Raw genomic sequence first — 18,705 nt, forward strand, 5'->3', positions numbered from 1 at the left:
TACGCTCTGAGATTCTAACCTCTGCTTCCAATCCTAAAAAACTCTTTGAAACCTTCTCTTCACTACTCCAGCCCCCACCTCCTACTCTCAACCCTCCCTGACGATTTCGCCAACTTATCAAAAGTTATCGATATCAGATCCTCTTTCCCCCATCCCCTGGTTAACGTTCTGTGCACCAACCTCACCTCCCCACCCCCACCCTCTCTGCTACCCCCCTCCTCCCCACGCCCTACCTTATCCCACTTTTCTCCCCTCTCCCCCGAGGTCCTCAACCTTGTAACATCTAACTGCCCCACCACCTGCTCCCTAGACTCTGTTCCCTTGACCCTCCTTCAGTCCGTTGCACCCGAACTCCTTCCCTTCCTAACTTACCTCATCAACGCATCTCTTGTATCAGGATGCTTTCCCTCCACTTTCAAGACTGCCAGAGTCACCCCCCTCCTGAAGAAACCATCTCTCGACCCCTCTGATGTCAAAAACTACAGACCGGTTTCCCTTCTATCGTTTCTATCTTAATCACTTGAACGTGCTATCTTTAACCAACTATCTTCGTACCTCCACCAGAACGACCTCCTAGACCCCCACCAGTCCGGGTTCAAGGCTGGCCACTCGTCAGAGACCGTCCTCCTTGCAGTGACGGAGTCACTCCATGCCGCGAGAGAGAACTCTCTTCTGTCCTGATACTCCTAGACCTGTCAGCAGCGTTTGATACAGTAGACCACCAGATCCTCCTCTCCAACCTCAAGGAGAAAGGCGTCGCTGGCTCTGCACGCTCCCTGTTTGTATCCTACCTGACGAGCCGCTCCTACCAGGTGACATGGAGAGGGTCGATGTTGGAACTGCATAGTCTGACTATGTGGGTTCCACAAGGGTCTGTCCTGGGTCCTCTCCTTTTTTTCCTCTACACTACATCTCTGGGCTCTGTCATTCGCTCGCATGGCTTCTCCTATCACTGCTATGCCGATGACACCCAACTGGTCCTGTCATTTCCCCCTTCTGATACACAAGTGGAGGCACGCATAGCTGGGTGCTTGTCTGACATCTCAGAGTGGATGACGACACATCACCTCAAGCTCAATCTACACAAAACTGAGCTGCTGTTCCTCCCGGGGAAGGGCTGCCCGCACAGGGACCTGGCCATCACCATTAAAGACGCAGTGGTGACGCCGACTCAGACTGCGAGGAATCTGGGTGTGACCCTGGATGACCAACTGTCATTCTCCACACGTATCACATCCATCACACGCACCTGCAGATTGATGCTCTACAACAGGGGTTTTTAACTGTTTTTGTCCCAGGGACCACCATCCTGACTAAGAAGCAACCTGTGGACCACTGTTTTGGGGGGTGGGGACAAGGGCTGAGATTAGGGTTGCCAACTTTCTCACTCCCAAATGAGGGACACTTTTTTGCCAGGCGCAGGCGTGGCGCATGTGCCCACAATGATAGGCCGTACAAGTTTTCATTAGCTATAGACCTGCTCATTTCACAATTTCACAGCACAAACACCTACAGTACTTGCTTAGCTGTGGGGGTTACAGTAACCATATTCCAAAGACACCAAAAAGCATTGGGCATAAACCAGCCTTTCTCAAATGTATTTGTCCCAGATCCTAGTAATGGATGGACCGGTTTTTTATTATTAATATTTTTATAATGGGACATTGGTTGGTGACGGTTTCTATCGTCTACTGCAACTCCCTCCTTGCTGGGGCCCCGGCGTCAGCCATTAAACCTCTGGAACTTGTCCAGAAAGCTGCTGCTCGCCTGGTGTTCAACCACCCCAAGTTCTCCCACACAACTTCCCTTCTCCGTTTCCTACACTGTCTCCCTGTAGCAGGTCACATCCAGTTTAAAACTCTGGCGCTAGCCTACAGGACAATGAAAGGAACAGCTCCCTGCTACCTCCAGGCCATGGTCAAACCCTACACCCCCTCCCAACCGCTATGCTCGGCTACCTCGGGGCAAATGGTTGCCCTGTCACTCCGAGGCCCCTGGCCTGCGGTCGATCGACACGGTCACTGTTCTTCTCTGTCCTGGCCCTGCAGTGGTGGAACGAACTGCCCACTGACGTCAGGACAGCAGTCGCTGCCCATCTTTGGTCGCAGACTCAAAACTAATCTCTTCAAGAAGTACTACAACGATTCTCCCTCTTAAGCACCTATTGTATTTTAGATTGCTATTCTTGCACTTTGCCTTCAGCACTAGATTGTGCTCTTAGTCACTTGTTTTAGAAAGGAGATGCACATGTGAGTTCTGGCAAGTAGTAGTATATTGGCTTTTCCTACGTTAAATGCAATTATTGTTAGTCGCTTTGGATAAAAGCGTCTGCTAAATTACTGTAATGTCAATGACTGTAATGTAACTTGAACTTGGTCCCCGGGCGCCATGAACAATGGTTGCCCACTACTCCTGGCTGCCCCAGGAGGAGGACTGTTTGGATGGGATAAATGCAGGGAACACTTTCCACCAGCGACCCCTGATTACCTGTGTGGGTTGTGTGATTTGTTGCCGCTCACATGTGTAATTGTGTGTCACTTGCCGTGTGGCGAATTAAAGACTCCGCGAGGTCCCACTTAAAAAAGCAAAACATTAATACTAAAATCACGTTGAGGCCGTTTTTTCCAGACGCATATTGATCCTTGGCGCTTGAGGTGTCTACAGTTTGTTTATGGCAGGCCACATTGTGGTGTGCCTTGGAAAGGAAACAGCAGAACGAAAGAATAGGCCACAGGGATACACACTAGTCTGTGGCTCAGTGGTAGAGCGGGTTGTCCAATGATCGTAGGGTCGGCGGTTCAAATCCCGCCTCCTCCTGTCCACATGTCGAAGTATCCTTGGGCAAGACACTGAACCCCAAATTTCTCGCAATGAGCAGGCTAGCCTTGCATGGCAACTGTCGCCATTGGTGTGTGAATATGTGTGTGAATGGGTGAATGAGAGGCCATTGTAAATCAAAGCACTTTGGATAAAAGTGTTATATAAGTGCCGTCCAAATCAATACCGTTTTCTAAACCAGAAGATGAGATCAGTGGAGCCTCATGGAGAGGTTATCACAATACAATGGAAGAATAACAATGGTGCGTCTGTCTGTAAGGTTGTTTTGAGCCTTTGGTACAGTATGTCCATGAGTAGTATTGTCAATAAAAACCGGTGCCGTAAATCTTTCTTGTAAATCACTTCTCTGACTGATGGACTGTATTGTAAAAATTGTATTTTGTAAAAACATCTGAGCCACTCTGTGTAGCAAATAGGGAATCATACTTCCTTGGATACAGTTGCAAAAAGAGTAGTCAGACAATGTGTCAGTACTTCTCTATTCTCAGGACATTTCTACATTCCAACAGAATAGCTTTAATTGACAGCGATGCAACCAGCCTCTCATTACTGAAATGACGGGTCTGTTCAGAGAATACACTTCTTTCCCCCAAACACTCCTCCGTGTTCAATAAGATAAAGTGTGCAAACTATTGGACAAACACCATCATACAATCTCAAATGAAACTGGTTGATTCTTTTCTTTGATATTCTACCAACAAAACAAATCTTTAGACAAACAGCTTTCTTCAGTTCATTAATACAGTGCAGGGCGAGGTTAATATACTGTATTAGGTCAGAGGAACAGTCTAAAAATCACTTTCATGGAGTAAGTTAAACACCAGTTTCTGGCTCATGTATCCAGAAGTGTCCTCCCACAGAATTACGAGAAGGGGCTGGACATGAATCCTATTGGGCGACAAAGTCTCACTAGACTAACAATGCAGCTTCAGAACCCGGGTCGCTGGTCCAGTAGGCTGCAACATAGAAAAACACTCTTCTACTGAAAATGAACTTCACGCCTGTATCGGACAAGTTGACTCACATCTCCCTGTTCTGCTGTTGATGAACACTGTCAGGGTAATCGTCTCAGTCCTGCGCTCGTCAGGCTGGGATGTCTATCCCAGATGTGGAGGTGGCCGTGTCATATTCCGATCTCAGACGCCATTCTCCTAATGACAAACCAAGGAGGCGACTCGCTCAGCTGGGTATACCACCAAGCACTCCCAGCGGCTACTAATTAAGACAGGGACAATCACTGACCTTTCTTTCTCTCTTTCTGTCTGTCACAGAAGAGCAGCCTAAGTGACCCTCTGATCATACTGCTTTTCAGACGCTACTCTAGTTGACTTCAAAAGTTTTCCGAAGGAAGCTTTTGGCGTCCCCATACAGCCCCAGTTGAACAGGCTTGTCTGTTTAAAACATCTAGCTGCTCGGCACCCTAGCAGTCACACACACTGTCTTACAGCTGCTGGCACGACCCAGGAAACTCAATAAAGAGTGGAAATTTTTGGCCTTGCAAGCCGCCTGCGAACCACTGGTAATGTACTGTCCTCTTTGCTGATTCTCCTTTTTAGTGTAACACAATAAAAGTGGCTACTTAATTAAGTTTGATATGGTTGTAGTGATGTTGTCAGTATACAGTAGGTCCATGCACACTGGTATTTGCATGCTACATTTTCTGTCACGAGCAAGGGCTATCACTTTCTAGTCCCATGCACTGAAACAAGTACTGACTGCTTTTTAATGTGCTCACTGATCCTGCTACTAGCCAAACCTTGATGGTTTGAATTAACACTTAATTATGTTTGGATATAATACATACAGCCATGAATTATGTTTTATCAAACTATTCAGTGCACGGTTTAAGAATCTGAGGATGAAAAACAAACTATCTGGTTTACATTACTCTAAACTCAAAATGAACTAAGTCTCGACCTGCTCTCCTCCTCCTGGGGGACATTTTTTGTTATTTTCCTTCTGTGCTTGTTTCGGTGTCTCCATTTGAGCCTAGTCATCCTAAGGACCACATTAATCAAAAGAATTCCTTCCCTTCTTTTTTCTCCCCTTTTCTCCACTGTGGATGTTTTCCTTCTTTCCCAATGGTTCCACAAGCCGTTTATTACTAACCGCAAGCCTCCCGGCTAGGGGTGCTGGGGTCTGGGCATGCTCTGTGGGGATGAGACACACGTCTTGCGTGTTTTCACTTCCTGTAACTCACCCAGATAACCACATCGGCACAAATGACACTTGTGGAGGAAACGTTTCAGATCTTCAACTATCTGATCGAACTAGAAGGTAATCTGGAAGCTCGGTCCTTCACGTTTCAAAAATAATACCATTAACTGCATGACATTTTTATTTGCTTTTATTTGGTATTTGATGAAGTTTTGTTTTGTTTTCTGGCTGTTCATCGACAAGGCTTTGGCTAAGGGTTTAGTACACTGCCTTCAGCAAAGAACACATGAAGCATCTGAGATCTGTGCAGAATCAGACATGGGTCTCAGACAAGTATCAGACTACTTAATGAGCTACCCTATACTGTACATTGTAGAGATTAGCTAATGTCCTATGCGGCTGTTCTCACACACATTTTTTCAAATGCTGGGATGATATATCTCACGGCTGACAAAGGCTTGGAAACATGCATGCACAGGCACACACTTTTTTTTCCCTTTTTTTCCCTTTTTTAAGTGCGACCACAATACCCCTCCCCACCCCCTCAGGTCCACCTCATCAACTCTCCTGTGGTGTCAATCTATGAAGATTTCAGACAATTCTCAATTACAGGCCTGGTGGCAGCATTGTGCCTTGCTATTTCTACTGCTGACAAGACTTGTCATTAAGGGGGTTGGGGAAACTACACATTATGACACGGTGGTATATCAACGAGAGCCCTCTTTGTCTGCCTGTACCTTCAGTGTTCCCTGTGCTCTTTGCCTCCAGGTAGGCTAACCTCCAGCTATGCGGCAGTGGGTTATCATCGTCAGTCTGTTGTCGCTGGTGTACCTGAGCCTGGCCCAGGACCGAGGAGCTGCTGTGACCCGGGGGAAGCGGAGGAGACCTGGGCTAAGGAGACCCAGGGACAGAAACCACCCCAAGGCCCTGAGCAGCAGGGGCGATGTTCCAGTCGACCACGGAGAGGACGACGGCACGGCGATCTTCATAGAGTCGTACAGGAGTGTTGACGAGCCGCAGTACAACTACAATGTCATTCCAGGTCGGTATGCCATTGCGTGCCGCCTTCAGACTGTTTGTTTTGGTAACACAGTCAGACGTGTAGAGTTACTTATTTCCTATAATCAAACAAACAATGAAACGATTTCTATTTGATTTGTGTAACTAAAGCAAGTTTGTGCAGTTCAACAGCTGGAACACAAAGGGTTCTCTGTCAGGGAAACTTAATCTGAACTTAACCAAGGACTGCAATTATCACCTAGTTTGAACTCATGCCTTAGAAAGCAGCAGCTCAGCCCACACTTACATGAGTGAATAGCACTGTATGGTGATAGTATCTTATAAACACATTGCATACCAATGTGAAGCATATACCAGTATGATTCAGATACAGTAGATTTACATTGTGTGAACAAAGAATAGGCCTACATGGGTGATTCACATCAAGACCAAAACCGATTAATATAAAATAGACTGATTTTATGCATTGCATAGTTGGTTGTGGAACCTACATGAAAATGCCAATGCCAATTCCCCATGTGGGATTTGGATATTTTGTGTCACACTGTTATTGAGACCATTTGTGCAAGGCATGTGCAGTACTACACGGGGAAAACAGGATGGGATCAAAACTTCAGGAAATCACTGACTTGTATCCAGGATTGTGATATGATTTTCTAGTCCATGCCTTGGATGCTATTGTGTAAAAATACACAGCTTAGTGCTGTATTAATCCCTATGGATAGGCCTTTAGAAAATGAAAAAAAGAGTCAAATACAGTCGCACAACCTAGGAAAGGTTGGCCTAATATGGAGTGAGGAGGGCAAGAGAATTACAAATCATTGCTTTGTCTGTTTCTTACAGTAAGTATAGAATAGATCCCAGACAGACATAATTACAGTGATACAGACACTGCTGCTCAAGCTGCCCAGCTTTTACCAACCATCTTACATATGGCTAACATAACACCTGGAGGGCTAACATCAGTCAGTCAACAGTCTCAGTCTGGTCTGAAATGATGACTGTAGCACATGCCATACAGTATGGCTGCAGACACTGGCCACAGACCGATGGACAAAGAGAGAAAGCCTCATGTGTTCTACGTATTCAGAGACACATTATGAACATTGAGCCGGACTGAACCGCGGCTAACAACGCTAAACCATTCCCTCTGCCATGCTGCGCCCCTGCAGGTAAGCATGGTCACTGCATGTTCCAGGGCATCGCCATGTTTGACAAGGCCGTGTGGTCTCCCAAGCCCTGCGTCACCTGTCTGTGCACTGGCGGGGAGGTGGTCTGTGATGAGGTAGCCTGTCCCAAAATGCACTGCCACTTCCCTTTCATCCCTACCGGAGAGTGCTGCCCTGTCTGTATGGATTCAGGTATATCTATGTCTTCCTTGACAGCCTCATCTTCACACACACACAATGGAAAACAAGTCCCAATCATTTTCACCTCCGTCCAACAATATATCCTTTTTCCCCTCCTAGCACTTCCCCTGGGTGTTTCAGTCGATTCTCACTCTTTATCTGGTCCTAATTTCGGTCTCCCTGTTCTCTTTCCCCTTCGACCCCTCTCACAACCTCCATCCTCTATCTGACCCCGCCTGCCCCCGACAGGCCCGGCCTCTGATCTGCCCGACTTCTCTGGTGATACCCCAGTGCCCAATGACCCCAGTCACACCAGCCCGGACCCCACCGCTCCCCTCATCCAGGACGAGACCGAACTCCTCCTGAAGAAAGAGGAGGAGCACCGGGCGGAGGAGGAGCGCCTGCTGAAGGACGCCGAGCGCAAGAGGAAGAGGAAGAAGCAGAAGAAAGAGGCGGAGAAACAGAGGAAGCTCGAGCAGACGAAAAGAAGAGAGGAAGAGGTGCTTCGGGCGAAGATGGAGGAGGAGAGGAGGCAGGCAGAGGAGGAGAGGAGACTGAGAGAAGCGGCAGAGGCAGCAGCCCGGGAGAAGGAGAGACAGTTGGAGGAGGAGAGAATAAGGCATGAGCTGGACCTGATAGAAAAGCTGAGGGCACTTGAGGAGGAAGATAGGAGGGAGGAGTTTGTGTGGTTAAGAGGAGATGTTTTCGAAATGCCTCCGGTGGAGCCTACTGAGGAGGAGGGCATCCAACCAATGCCTGCTCCTGCTGTAGAAGAGGATGGAGGTGCGATTGGAGCGGAGGAAGAGGAGGGCCAAGGTGAAGAGAGAGTGGTGATGCCATCAAGAGGTGGCCTTCCACCCGGCTGTGACATTTCTGATGTCATTGTGAGCTGTGAGAATGCCAAGCTGACCAGGTTCCCCGCTCTGTTCATCCCTGAACTCAAATCTCTCAGTCTGGAGGGTAAGAGGGCAAACACCAGTATGCACACGACACACATCCATTACTTTACCAGGGCACAGAGCAAAGAAACGAACAACGATGATAAATGAAACACCAGCAAATTGCAGTACGCTCCCTTGTCATTTAATGCATTCTTTCAACCATTTAATGCATTCTTTATCAGGCATTCCACTGGAACAAATTACATAGGGGCATTTCTTCTTGTTTTCTAAGAAACACCAACAGAGCATTGATTATTTTTTGGCAAATTCTATTGAGGTGCTTTTGACTGACCTTGGCTAATGCCACGGAACTAGTGGAATAGTTCCAACTGGCCCAAACCCTACCCACCCAATGTGTAAGGAAGGATTCAAGCACACTGCAAGTGCTTTACCAAATTGAATACCCTTCTATTTTGAATCAGTTTGGTCTCCCACTGAATGGGGAATCTAAGGAACAATCCTCAAGATACATCAATATTATTTAATCCTGTTATGCTTATTGGTGTATAAGATTAACTCAAATCACTGGCGGATCTCTTGCATCATTTCAATACAGGTGCAATTTCATTAATTTGGACATTGTCTTAATTTGCAGGTTCATTGTTTAGACCTATAAGTGAACGTTAGACAGAGAACAAACACAGAGTTTAGGAAACTGGAATCAGTAGACCAAGATTCTAGACTATACCACTTTTCAGACAAATTGTTTTTCAGAGTCAAGCTTTAGCACAGACCACAGTGTTAGTGCTATTTTCCAGGAACATCCTTGTTTCCCTGCAGACGGGAGGTCGTTTCTCATTAATGAGATTTCTCATTTGAACCACCAGGTAATGCCATCACAACTGTTCCAGTGGGGGCCTTCAATGGAATTCCTAACCTGGAGTGGATCAACCTTGGCAAGAATAAGCTGACATCTGCTGGCATTGCCCCACAAGTATTCAAAGTAAGTGAGGAGCCTGTTTCAAAGAGAGTCCAGAACTCAGCCAGAAACCCAAAGACAGTGTTGGAATGGTCTGAATAGAACCATCACAGGTTTTAGACAGAGGCAAATAAAAGCCGCAGCCTGTTTCATTTCGAAACCAGTCGTTTTGTTTCCCGAAAGTAGAAACGTATTAAATCAAACATTTTGCTGATGCCAACTATTTTGCAAGAAAGCACAATTGGACCACATATGAAGCTAAGCTACCAGTATTGTGAGTGAGGGCCATGAAGCGTTTACACAGATTCAAGGAGATCTGCTTCACTGTCACTTCACCCTATTTCAAAGTCAGACAGGAACCTGCAGAACCTTTCAAACAAACATAAAACAACAAAATTCCATGGCACATATTCAAGCATAACATAAGAGCTTTATACACTTGGCCTTTCTTCTCCATGTTCACCAGCTAGATCCACTGGGCTGGTATGAAATCCACTGGGCTGCTTTACAACATGTGAGGTAGTGTGACTTCATGGGAGAGAGACTATGAAGACTTACCATGTAGTAGTAGTAGTAGTAGTAGTAGCAGCAGCAGTAGTTGTAATAGCAGTAGTAGTAGTAATAGTAGTAGAAGCAGCAGCAGCAGTAGTAGTAGTAGTAGCAGTAGTAGTAGTAGTAGTAGTAATAGTAGTAGTAATTTAGTGATCCCCAGGGGGAAATTGCAAATTTCTTTGAAATTGATTGTTATTATTATTATACAAATTTACAATATACAGAAATCCAAATGCACATGAGTAAATAGAGGTTCTAGTATTTATCGACCCATACTACCCTTTTACAGTAATGAGCACCAGTCTGCATTGCTCCATCATTAGTGTAACTAATGCCTTTAAATGTTTTTTTGTGTGTTTTTTTTTTAACCTTTCTTTAAAGAGCCTTAAATACTTGAGCCGTTTGTACCTGGACGTAAACCTACTGCAGCAAATTCCAACGGGCCTGCCCTCCACAATACAGGAGCTTAAGATCAACGAAAACCAAATAAAAGGGATTGAAGAAAATACCTTTCAAGGTAAACAGAAAAAAACAAGCTAAGCAAATCGAGGCCTTGTCACCCGTAAAATATTTATCATGAATGTCAGGTCTGAGCAACCTTGTAACGTTGGAGTTGGAGGACAACATGCTGAACGAGGCGGACGTGGACACCTCGGCCTTCACCCCACTTGCCCAGCTGTCCTACCTTAGACTGGGTCGAAACCACTTCCGTTCCATCCCACAAGGCCTGCCCTCAACTCTGCTGGTGAGCTGGGCCTGCTTTAGTTTCAAGCAGATGCTGTCCTTCAGATAATCCTGATCTTAACCTAATTTATTTGGATAGGGACTGATACTGGTACCCAATAGGGGTGGGTCCAAATAATCAATTAATCGTTCATGACGGTCAAAGTCTATTTTTGGTTGCTAATCGATTTTGGGCAAATTGTGGTCATAATTTTTTTTTCATTCAAAAAAACATGTGTTTCCAAAATATTTAAATTGAACTGAACTAATGCCATGCATCATCCATTCTGTAGTGCTATATGATTGGAATGGGGGCTAAATTATAGAGTCAAAATCAATGGAATTGTGGTCTTTACTTTTTTTCATTGAAATAAACACAAATTTTAAAACGTTGGAATCAAATCTTTCGAATGTCGGCCAAAGAATGATTATTCGTTCGTACCACCCACTGATTAATCGACCATGAAAAATTTGAGTTGTGCTCATCTCTAGTACCCAATCATTTGTAAGGCCACATAGAACATCCATGTCATCAATTTATCAATATTTTCAACTGCCAGTTTACAATGTTCAATATTGGTGCCAATTGAGAAACGCAGGGTACTATGTTGCTCTCTCTAACCATGTAGTAAGTTCACCTGCGGCAAACCATTAGAATCAACATTACAAGTAGGGTTAACCCAAAACACTCAAACAAACCACATCCATGGGTTCTTTCTCCGCTTAAAACCATAATGTGCACAGTTATACTGAGAAAAGCAATTGCAGAATTTGTGGGTATAAAACAATTCATTTTATCATTACTTTTCAGGAACTTTATATTGAAAACAACCTAATTGAAGAAATATCTGAGGCGGTTTTGAACAAAACGACCAACCTCAATGTGATTTCCCTGCGACACAACCGACTTGACGAGTCCAGGATGGCTCCTTTGGCTTGGATCGACCACAAGTAAGAAAGAATGAAAGAATGTTCCTTGTTCCCCGATCAGTACTAGCAACACCAAAATCATCTTTCCATCTCATCTTATCATTCCTCTCTAACCAACTGCTCTCTTTCTAATTTCTTCTCAAAGACACCTGGAATCGATTGACCTTTCCTACAACCAGCTGTACCTGGTCCCCTCCTACCTACCCAGGTCCCTGATCCACCTAATGCTGGTTGGCAACCAGATCGAGAGGATCCCCAGTTACGTATTCGGCCACATGGAGCCTGGAATCGAGTACCTGTACCTGTCCCACAACAAGCTGGACGAGGACGGGTTTGAGCCGGACTCCTTCCACGGCGCCTATGGCTCCATGATTGAGCTGTGTCTAGACCACAACCAGCTGATCACCGTCCCTGAAGGGATCAACGAGATGATGTCGCTCCACTTCCTCAGGCTCAATAACAACCAGATCAGGTACAACATGGTGGACAATATGCCCAATGTAGACCAACAGACACGAGACTGTAGCACTAACCTGTATTTACCAGTTGCGTGGTCTGGTCAACAGAAAACGTATCAAGCCAATTCAACTTTTAGATTGTTAATAGCATTTTTGCCGACCAGCCCTAGATGTGTACCTAATTATGACTCATCCTACAGGACTTTTGCAGACGATGCCATCTGTGATCCTCTAAACGATGGGGACTCGCACATTGTGGCGTTGCGCTTGGAGAACAACTACATCGATCCCCGGAAAATTTCCCCCACTGCTTTCTCCTGTGTACGGTCTTATTCCAGTGTGGTTCTGAAACCTCAGAAAGCAAAATGACAGCTAATGTACTCTTGAACAGACCAAACACAACAAAAAAAATGGCCTCTTTCACCAACCTCCACCTGTATTTCACATACTGTAGTGTTACATGTTATGACAAAGGAAAATATTACCATTGCTCACAAAATGTAAACTATATGCTGTAATCACTTACATTGTGCTCTTCAACAACAAAATAGCCATAGATCCATAGAGCCACAGAAGGGCCCTCTCTACTTTCAGTGCCTTCATACTGTATAGCCTAGGCCTAGAGATTGAAATATCCATGTTGATTACTGTTTTTTTTGCTTCCCTCTGGAATATGTAGGGGTGGGATGTCTGCCCACCTCCCTTGTTCTCTGTAAAGCGCATTGTGTTGCCTCTGGGTATGAAATGCGCTATATAAATAAAGCTTTGATTGATTGATGTTGGACCACGTAGGAGAGAGTTCTGAATATCTCCTGAGCTGTAGGCATGAGCTAGATATATCATGTCCATGGATGCCTTGCTACTGTGATGATTGTTAGCTCACGTGTAGACGCTTCTGAGGGAAAGCTGGTTCCGCTTTCTGAAAATGGGCATAGCAAATCCACTGATCTAGATAAGGATAGGTTGCTACAATGCTCACACGAGTATTTGGTAGATCGTTTGATAAATCACTTTCCTCAAAAGTCTTGATTTCCATTTGCTAGTATCAGTAATGCTACATACTGTAGGATGGGCCTTACTTACCCATTCACTTGGCTGGCTGAGATAATGACGGGGATTTACATTTGCAAGACTCAATAAAAATTTGTGTCGTTCATTCACAGTGCCTGTTTTAATGAAATTATGCACACTTTAATAAATAAGTACAAATACTTGATATTGTTGAAGCATTCATATATATTCATCATCTGGGGACCCCCGCATTGTCTGGGTTCATTAGTCTACATTTTAATACTATGTGCATGAAAGAATATTGAAGCTCTTCATGCCAATTGGCTGATTGTTCCTTTCCTTAACTTGTATTACCATCAAAGATGAGTCCTAATGTATCCGTTTAGCACTTCATATTTGAACAGGTTGCCGGAAAAAAAATAAAAACAATCCTAATGTAAAATGCAATTTTCTGAGCTCTTATTGGATCATATTTTATCCACTTAACTTGTGCTCAGTTCTTGGTCAGTACTGAAAATGCCTCTTTTAAACTCAGACTGGCAGATTAAACGTTCCTATTCTTACTTTATTCCTCCTACCATCATGAAAAGCAGTTGGTTTGTGAAGCAGGGAACGGCTAATCAGAACTGAATTGTGGATCTAATGTCTGTCATATGACTTCTTAAAATGTAGGAGGGATGAAAATCCAATAAAAAATTTATTTGGGATTTCAGGCAGTCATATTTCCCCCTCTTTTCATTGGGCGACATCATGGTAGCATAGCAAACCCAGTCAAAACACAGAGCAAGCGATTTGTGTCCAAGGAAATACAGCTGTAACTGTCTGTGACTGTGCTAACCTCAACCAACATCATGAGGATTTCATTTCCACGTTGAACTGAAATGGCATCAGTCTGGTTGTAAATTAATATCAAGATACTTAATCCTATAAATAGGGCCATGCAAATGCATTGTGCTGAATTTTCAAAGACTAAAGAGTCTGCAAAGACAAAGATTGTTATCAAAAATCAAACACAAGGGCCTTGAGTGAGATGGGCTAAGAGGGTGTAACAAAAGCTCCATTGTATGATTATGATAGTAGAACCATATTCCAGTTACTGATGGTTTGGAAAACATTACACCCCCAAAGAAACATGAATAAAGACCCTCTTCTTCCATTATGGTTCCTCTCTCTGCCAAACCTTAACATATTTGGAAACTCTGTGTATGCCATAAGTACCGCATCAGACTGCATTTGGTGCTGAGGCAAGCAAATATCCATACCAAGTGGAAAAAGAATACGCAATACCGTACCTAGTACCACTGGGAACTATGTGTTCAGTTCTAATGAGCGGGTACAATTGCTGGTCGTTAAACTCGACTCGATGAGAAGCCATGAAGAAAAAGAGGCAGCAGAAGTAGTAGCAGCAGGAGGGCTTCAGGTATTCCAAACGACCATGGTGCTCATGGAAGGAAATCACAGTTGAGAAAGACAGGACATATAATTGTGTTGGCTTTAAATATGTAAACTTAAGGCTGTTATTCCATGGGCTAGATGGAAAAACACCAACAAGTATCGGGTCATGCCTTCATTATGGTGTGTGATAGTTTTGATGAGAAGGCAATTGTGTATTCAATCATGGGAAATACTCCATCTAGCTTCTGGCAAATGGGTATCAGACATGTACTTGCAGGATATCCCTACGTAACCCATCACCAGTTTCTTCTGATGTCTCTGTGAGGCAGCGTAAAACTCATGTACAGTATTTAAAATGGCAGGATGCCATCTACTGTAGCAATGAGGGAGGGATGGAGAGGGTAGACCTACCAGTATGTTCTATATAAAGACCAAGCATTCAAGAATTCTAAGCTAACCATTTTGGCCTCAGTTCAAGTGCTGATGAGAAGCACATGACCGGTAACAATGCCTTTTCAAAACTAGTGAAGAACTATAGAGGCGGTGATCTGTGTGTGAGTGAGTTCTTTATTCAAACTAAGCTCCTCACGCCAACTGCTTTCTTCCTTCTTTCCATTCAGGGAGGAACTTTCTTTTTTTTTCTGTGATGCCCCTTTCCATTCACTTTGAATTTGTATATCCAGTTTTTTTTGTGGATCTACAGAACAGTTATCCAATTTGCTTTAGTCCATCTTGTCCCCGAGGGCTTTCTGGAAATACGACCACACATTGTTGAGGTATGTTATCTTCATTACATCTGAAGTAACTAACTGGACATTTACTGTATGTAATTATAAATTAAAGACACTGATGACCACTGTTATGCTTGTCTAAACAATATCATGTTGGTATATTATGTAGTTAATAGCCTGTTGATGGAAACATATGAGGAATCTTTATAATAAAATCTATATGATATATACATCACATCTTTCCTTCGAGATTCAGGCAAATGTACAGATATGAATGACAAAAGTACAGTAGTAACAATAATTTCAGATTTTGTTGATTAGTAAACAATTTGAAACAGGCATCATTAGTATGCTTCATGTTTAGGTCTTAACACTATTTCCATATCATGCAGTATGCTGAACCACAACTACATAGTTGTGGGTTGGTGGCAGAATGAAGCAGTGCTGAAATGACTATAATTGCAGGATGCACGCAACCACTAGTGCTGGATTTGACAATGTGTTTATTTACTTTTTTGAGAAACTAATCTAAAGCTCTGAAACACAATACTTTTTAGGACACAAGAGCGACTAGGTGTGAAGCAGAACAACATTTATCTTGGCTGGTACTGAGTCTAAATTCCTCCACAATGGTTCACGGACATGCTGGTTAGACTCATGGACATACTGATTAGACTCAATAGTTGAGTAGTTAGGTGGGCATTCCCAAAACCTTTTAAAAGGTCTGCAAGTACACTGTAACAAAAGAAGTTTCAAAGGAAACAGAAAGGCGGGCATCCTTCTGACAGGACTGTCTTCTTCGCTGTGCAGACAGCATCTCTGATTCTAGGCTCCACTGGCTCCTGTTTCACTCGGATATACACCTCCATCCTACACCATGAGGACGTTCCTCCTGCTGTGTCTGCTGGCGCTGGGCCACGCCAAACCCTACCAACCAATCAACGTAATGGACTTCCTGAGAGACCATGACATCCTGATGCAAGACGCGGACGACGACGACGACGATGATGATGATGATGATGATGATGATGACGACGATGACGAGTCAGACTGCCCCTCCGACTGCCGTTGTTCTCACCGAGTGGTTCAGTGCTCTGATATGGGTGAGACCACTCAAGGGAAATTCACTCAAAATGGAAATCTTATGGCTCAACTCAATCCAAACTATTGCACGTAGACTATAGGTTAACATGATAGTTGCACTGCTGGGAGGATTTCTGTAAAAAAAAAAAAAGAAAAAAAAAAAGAGGGAAAAAAGTTTTTTTTTTGTGTGTATTTTTGCTTTTACAGATCTCATATCAGTGCCAGAAAAAATTCCCGCAGACACATTGATGATGGATCTTCAAAACAACGATATAACCGAAATCAAGGAGGATGATTTTAAAGGCCTGGATAAGCTTTATGTAAGACAATCGTCTCTCATACAGCAGTGGTTAACACTACAACTTAAATATTATATCTGTATGCAAAACTGAAGCTTGCTAATATTAAAACACGTTTTAAGATAACATAAAAATATGTGATCATGAGGGCTTCTCTGTTGGTCATACAAGTTGACATCCTTCCAGAATTTACTAAGAGGTTATTGTCATGGTTTAATGAGCCAGACTCATCTCACTACCTTAAGCATCACATTTCCCCTTCATGAGAACAGCAGACGCAGCCGATGAGCAAAGACTGTGTAGAAAGTAAAACAGCCCACTAACATATGTTCCAGCAAACAAGGTCTTTGATTGTGCATGCTGTTCCAGCTGGTCATCAACCACATCTAAGGTCTGAGAGCCAAGCGTTTTATCAGAGTAGAGAGAATACGAGAGCAAGACTTTATCAGGGAAACCATCAAAAGCACCATCTTTGTACAGCAAACGCACAAACATGCTGGCTAAGAGCACCTGTGGTTGTTGCTACCTTCTCAAGATGAACTTGTATTGTAAGGCGAAAGTGAATTCAACGTGCAATCTAGATAAGAACATCCGCTAGATTACCAAAACCTTTGGTTTCTGTTCCTGCAGGCCCTCTTTCTGGTCAACAACAAGATAACAAAGATCCACCCTAAGGCTTTCCGCAGTATGGAGAGGCTGCAGCTGCTGTACCTGTCCTACAACCTGCTGACCCAGATCCCCGCCAACCTGCCCAAGAACATCCTGGAGCTTCGAATCCATGATAACAAGATCAACAGAGTCCAGAAGGAGGCGTTCAAGGGGATGAGGTCACTGCATGTTCTTGGTAATGTAGTATATGATGCCATGAGAGCTCAATATAATAAAATCAACAGTACACTGCTATGGTACACAGTACGCTGCTGTGGTTCAAAATGACACACAGCTTATTTCAAGGATGGATTCAGGGATGTTTTTTTCAAATACAAGTACAAGATACCATGTACAATGAAATGCTCAATCACAAAACCTCTTTTTTTGAGCAGAGATGAGTGCCAATCCACTCGCTAATAATGGGATTGAGTTGGGAGCCTTCGATGGTATGTCAACCTTTTACATAAGGATTGCGGAAGCAAAACTAACAGCAGTGCCAAAAGGTAAATCAATCGAAGACCTTCAAACGATGAGTTCAGTGCACATTTGAGTTGAGCATGCTAATGTAATGTTTGATTGTCATGTTTTAAGACCTGCCTTCTTCACTCACCGAGCTTCACCTGGACTACAACAAGATTGCAAAAGTGGAAATAGAGGACTTTTACAGATACAAAAACCTACAAAGGTAAATATTGTTAGAAAGCTACTGTAGTGTCTAAACTTACATTAAAAAACAAAATTTGTACTGGTGTCTTTACTCGTGTTTACAGATTGGGACTGGGATTCAACCAGATCAAATCAGTGGAAAACGGATCCTTGGCCAGCATACCTAACATCCGTGAAATCCACCTGGACAACAACAAGCTCAAAAAGGTCCCACCTGGGTTAAGTTCACTCAGATATCTCCAGGTAAGCTGTGGTCCATTGTTAGGTTCTTAAATGGTTCTTTGACCTTCCAGCTGTGCCTCTGCTTTGGTGTGTCTGGGGCTTCATGCATTTGTAACATGTATTAGTGAAAAACGATATTCAAACATCATCATTTGAGTTTCTATACAACGTGTTAGCTGCTGTAGGAGTTGATATGTTCTTCAGTGTACCCACAGTCTTATTCCTTCAACAAGGTGGTGTACCTCCATGCCAATAACATCATCACTGTGGGGGTCAATGACTTCTGCCCTGCAATGTCCAGCATCAAGAAGAACCTCTACACAGGCATCAGCCTGTTTGCAAACCCAGTCAAATACTGGAATATCCAGCCTGCCACATTCCGCTGTGTGTCCGGCCGAAGGGGGGTACACCTGGGCAACTTCAGGAGAAAGTAGCCCAACCCAAATCATCCAACAACAAACCTACCACTAAGTCCCACGTAGCAGTCCCATATCCTTACACCAGGAGGCACTCTTACAACAGCACTTTGCTCTATAGCTCTACACTGAGAAAGGTTATGTTGCCTCAACACACCGATCTTGGGTCAATTATTTTATCAGCAATTGCTAGTATTTGGGGACGCTTAAAGATATTTATACACATTGTGGTGGTTAAAATATGGTGGTTTGTAAAACTTTCAATGGATTAATCAAGGGATCTAATCAAGGGATCTAATCACAAGGGATCTAATCAAGTTGTTTAAAAGGCTGAAGGTGTCTAT

General features: G+C 43.8%; 3 protein-coding genes across 3 annotated transcripts in view; 2 read left to right on the top strand and 1 right to left on the bottom strand.

The window, feature by feature from the left end:
• Positions 1 to 18,705, bottom strand: part of cenpp (centromere protein P) — a gene marked incomplete at both ends in the record, with an annotated part of 43,499 nt that overhangs the window by 2,455 nt on the left and 22,339 nt on the right. The gene's annotated exons all lie outside the window — the stretch shown is intronic.
• On the top strand, positions 5,782 to 12,364 carry ecm2 (extracellular matrix protein 2, female organ and adipocyte specific; the record flags this gene model as incomplete). Its single annotated transcript, XM_084460678.1, has 9 exons — positions 5,782 to 6,037; positions 7,188 to 7,376; positions 7,614 to 8,324; positions 9,133 to 9,248; positions 10,158 to 10,293; positions 10,364 to 10,521; positions 11,311 to 11,450; positions 11,575 to 11,901; positions 12,088 to 12,364. 9 exons carry the CDS (start codon positions 5,782 to 5,784, stop codon positions 12,254 to 12,256), a joined length of 2,202 nt encoding a protein of 733 aa, XP_084316804.1. The 3' UTR covers positions 12,257 to 12,364.
• aspn (asporin (LRR class 1)) lies at positions 15,902 to 18,379 on the top strand (the record flags this gene model as incomplete). Its single annotated transcript, XM_084460806.1, has 7 exons — positions 15,902 to 16,127; positions 16,315 to 16,427; positions 17,037 to 17,250; positions 17,450 to 17,560; positions 17,649 to 17,742; positions 17,828 to 17,966; positions 18,179 to 18,379. The coding sequence occupies 7 exons, from the start codon at positions 15,902 to 15,904 to the stop codon at positions 18,377 to 18,379; spliced, it is 1,098 nt and encodes a 365-aa protein (XP_084316932.1).

The sequence above is a fragment of the Borostomias antarcticus genome, assembly GCF_949987555.1.
Source record: "Borostomias antarcticus genome assembly, chromosome: 33".
Classification (NCBI taxonomy): Eukaryota; Metazoa; Chordata; class Actinopteri; order Stomiiformes; family Stomiidae; genus Borostomias; species Borostomias antarcticus.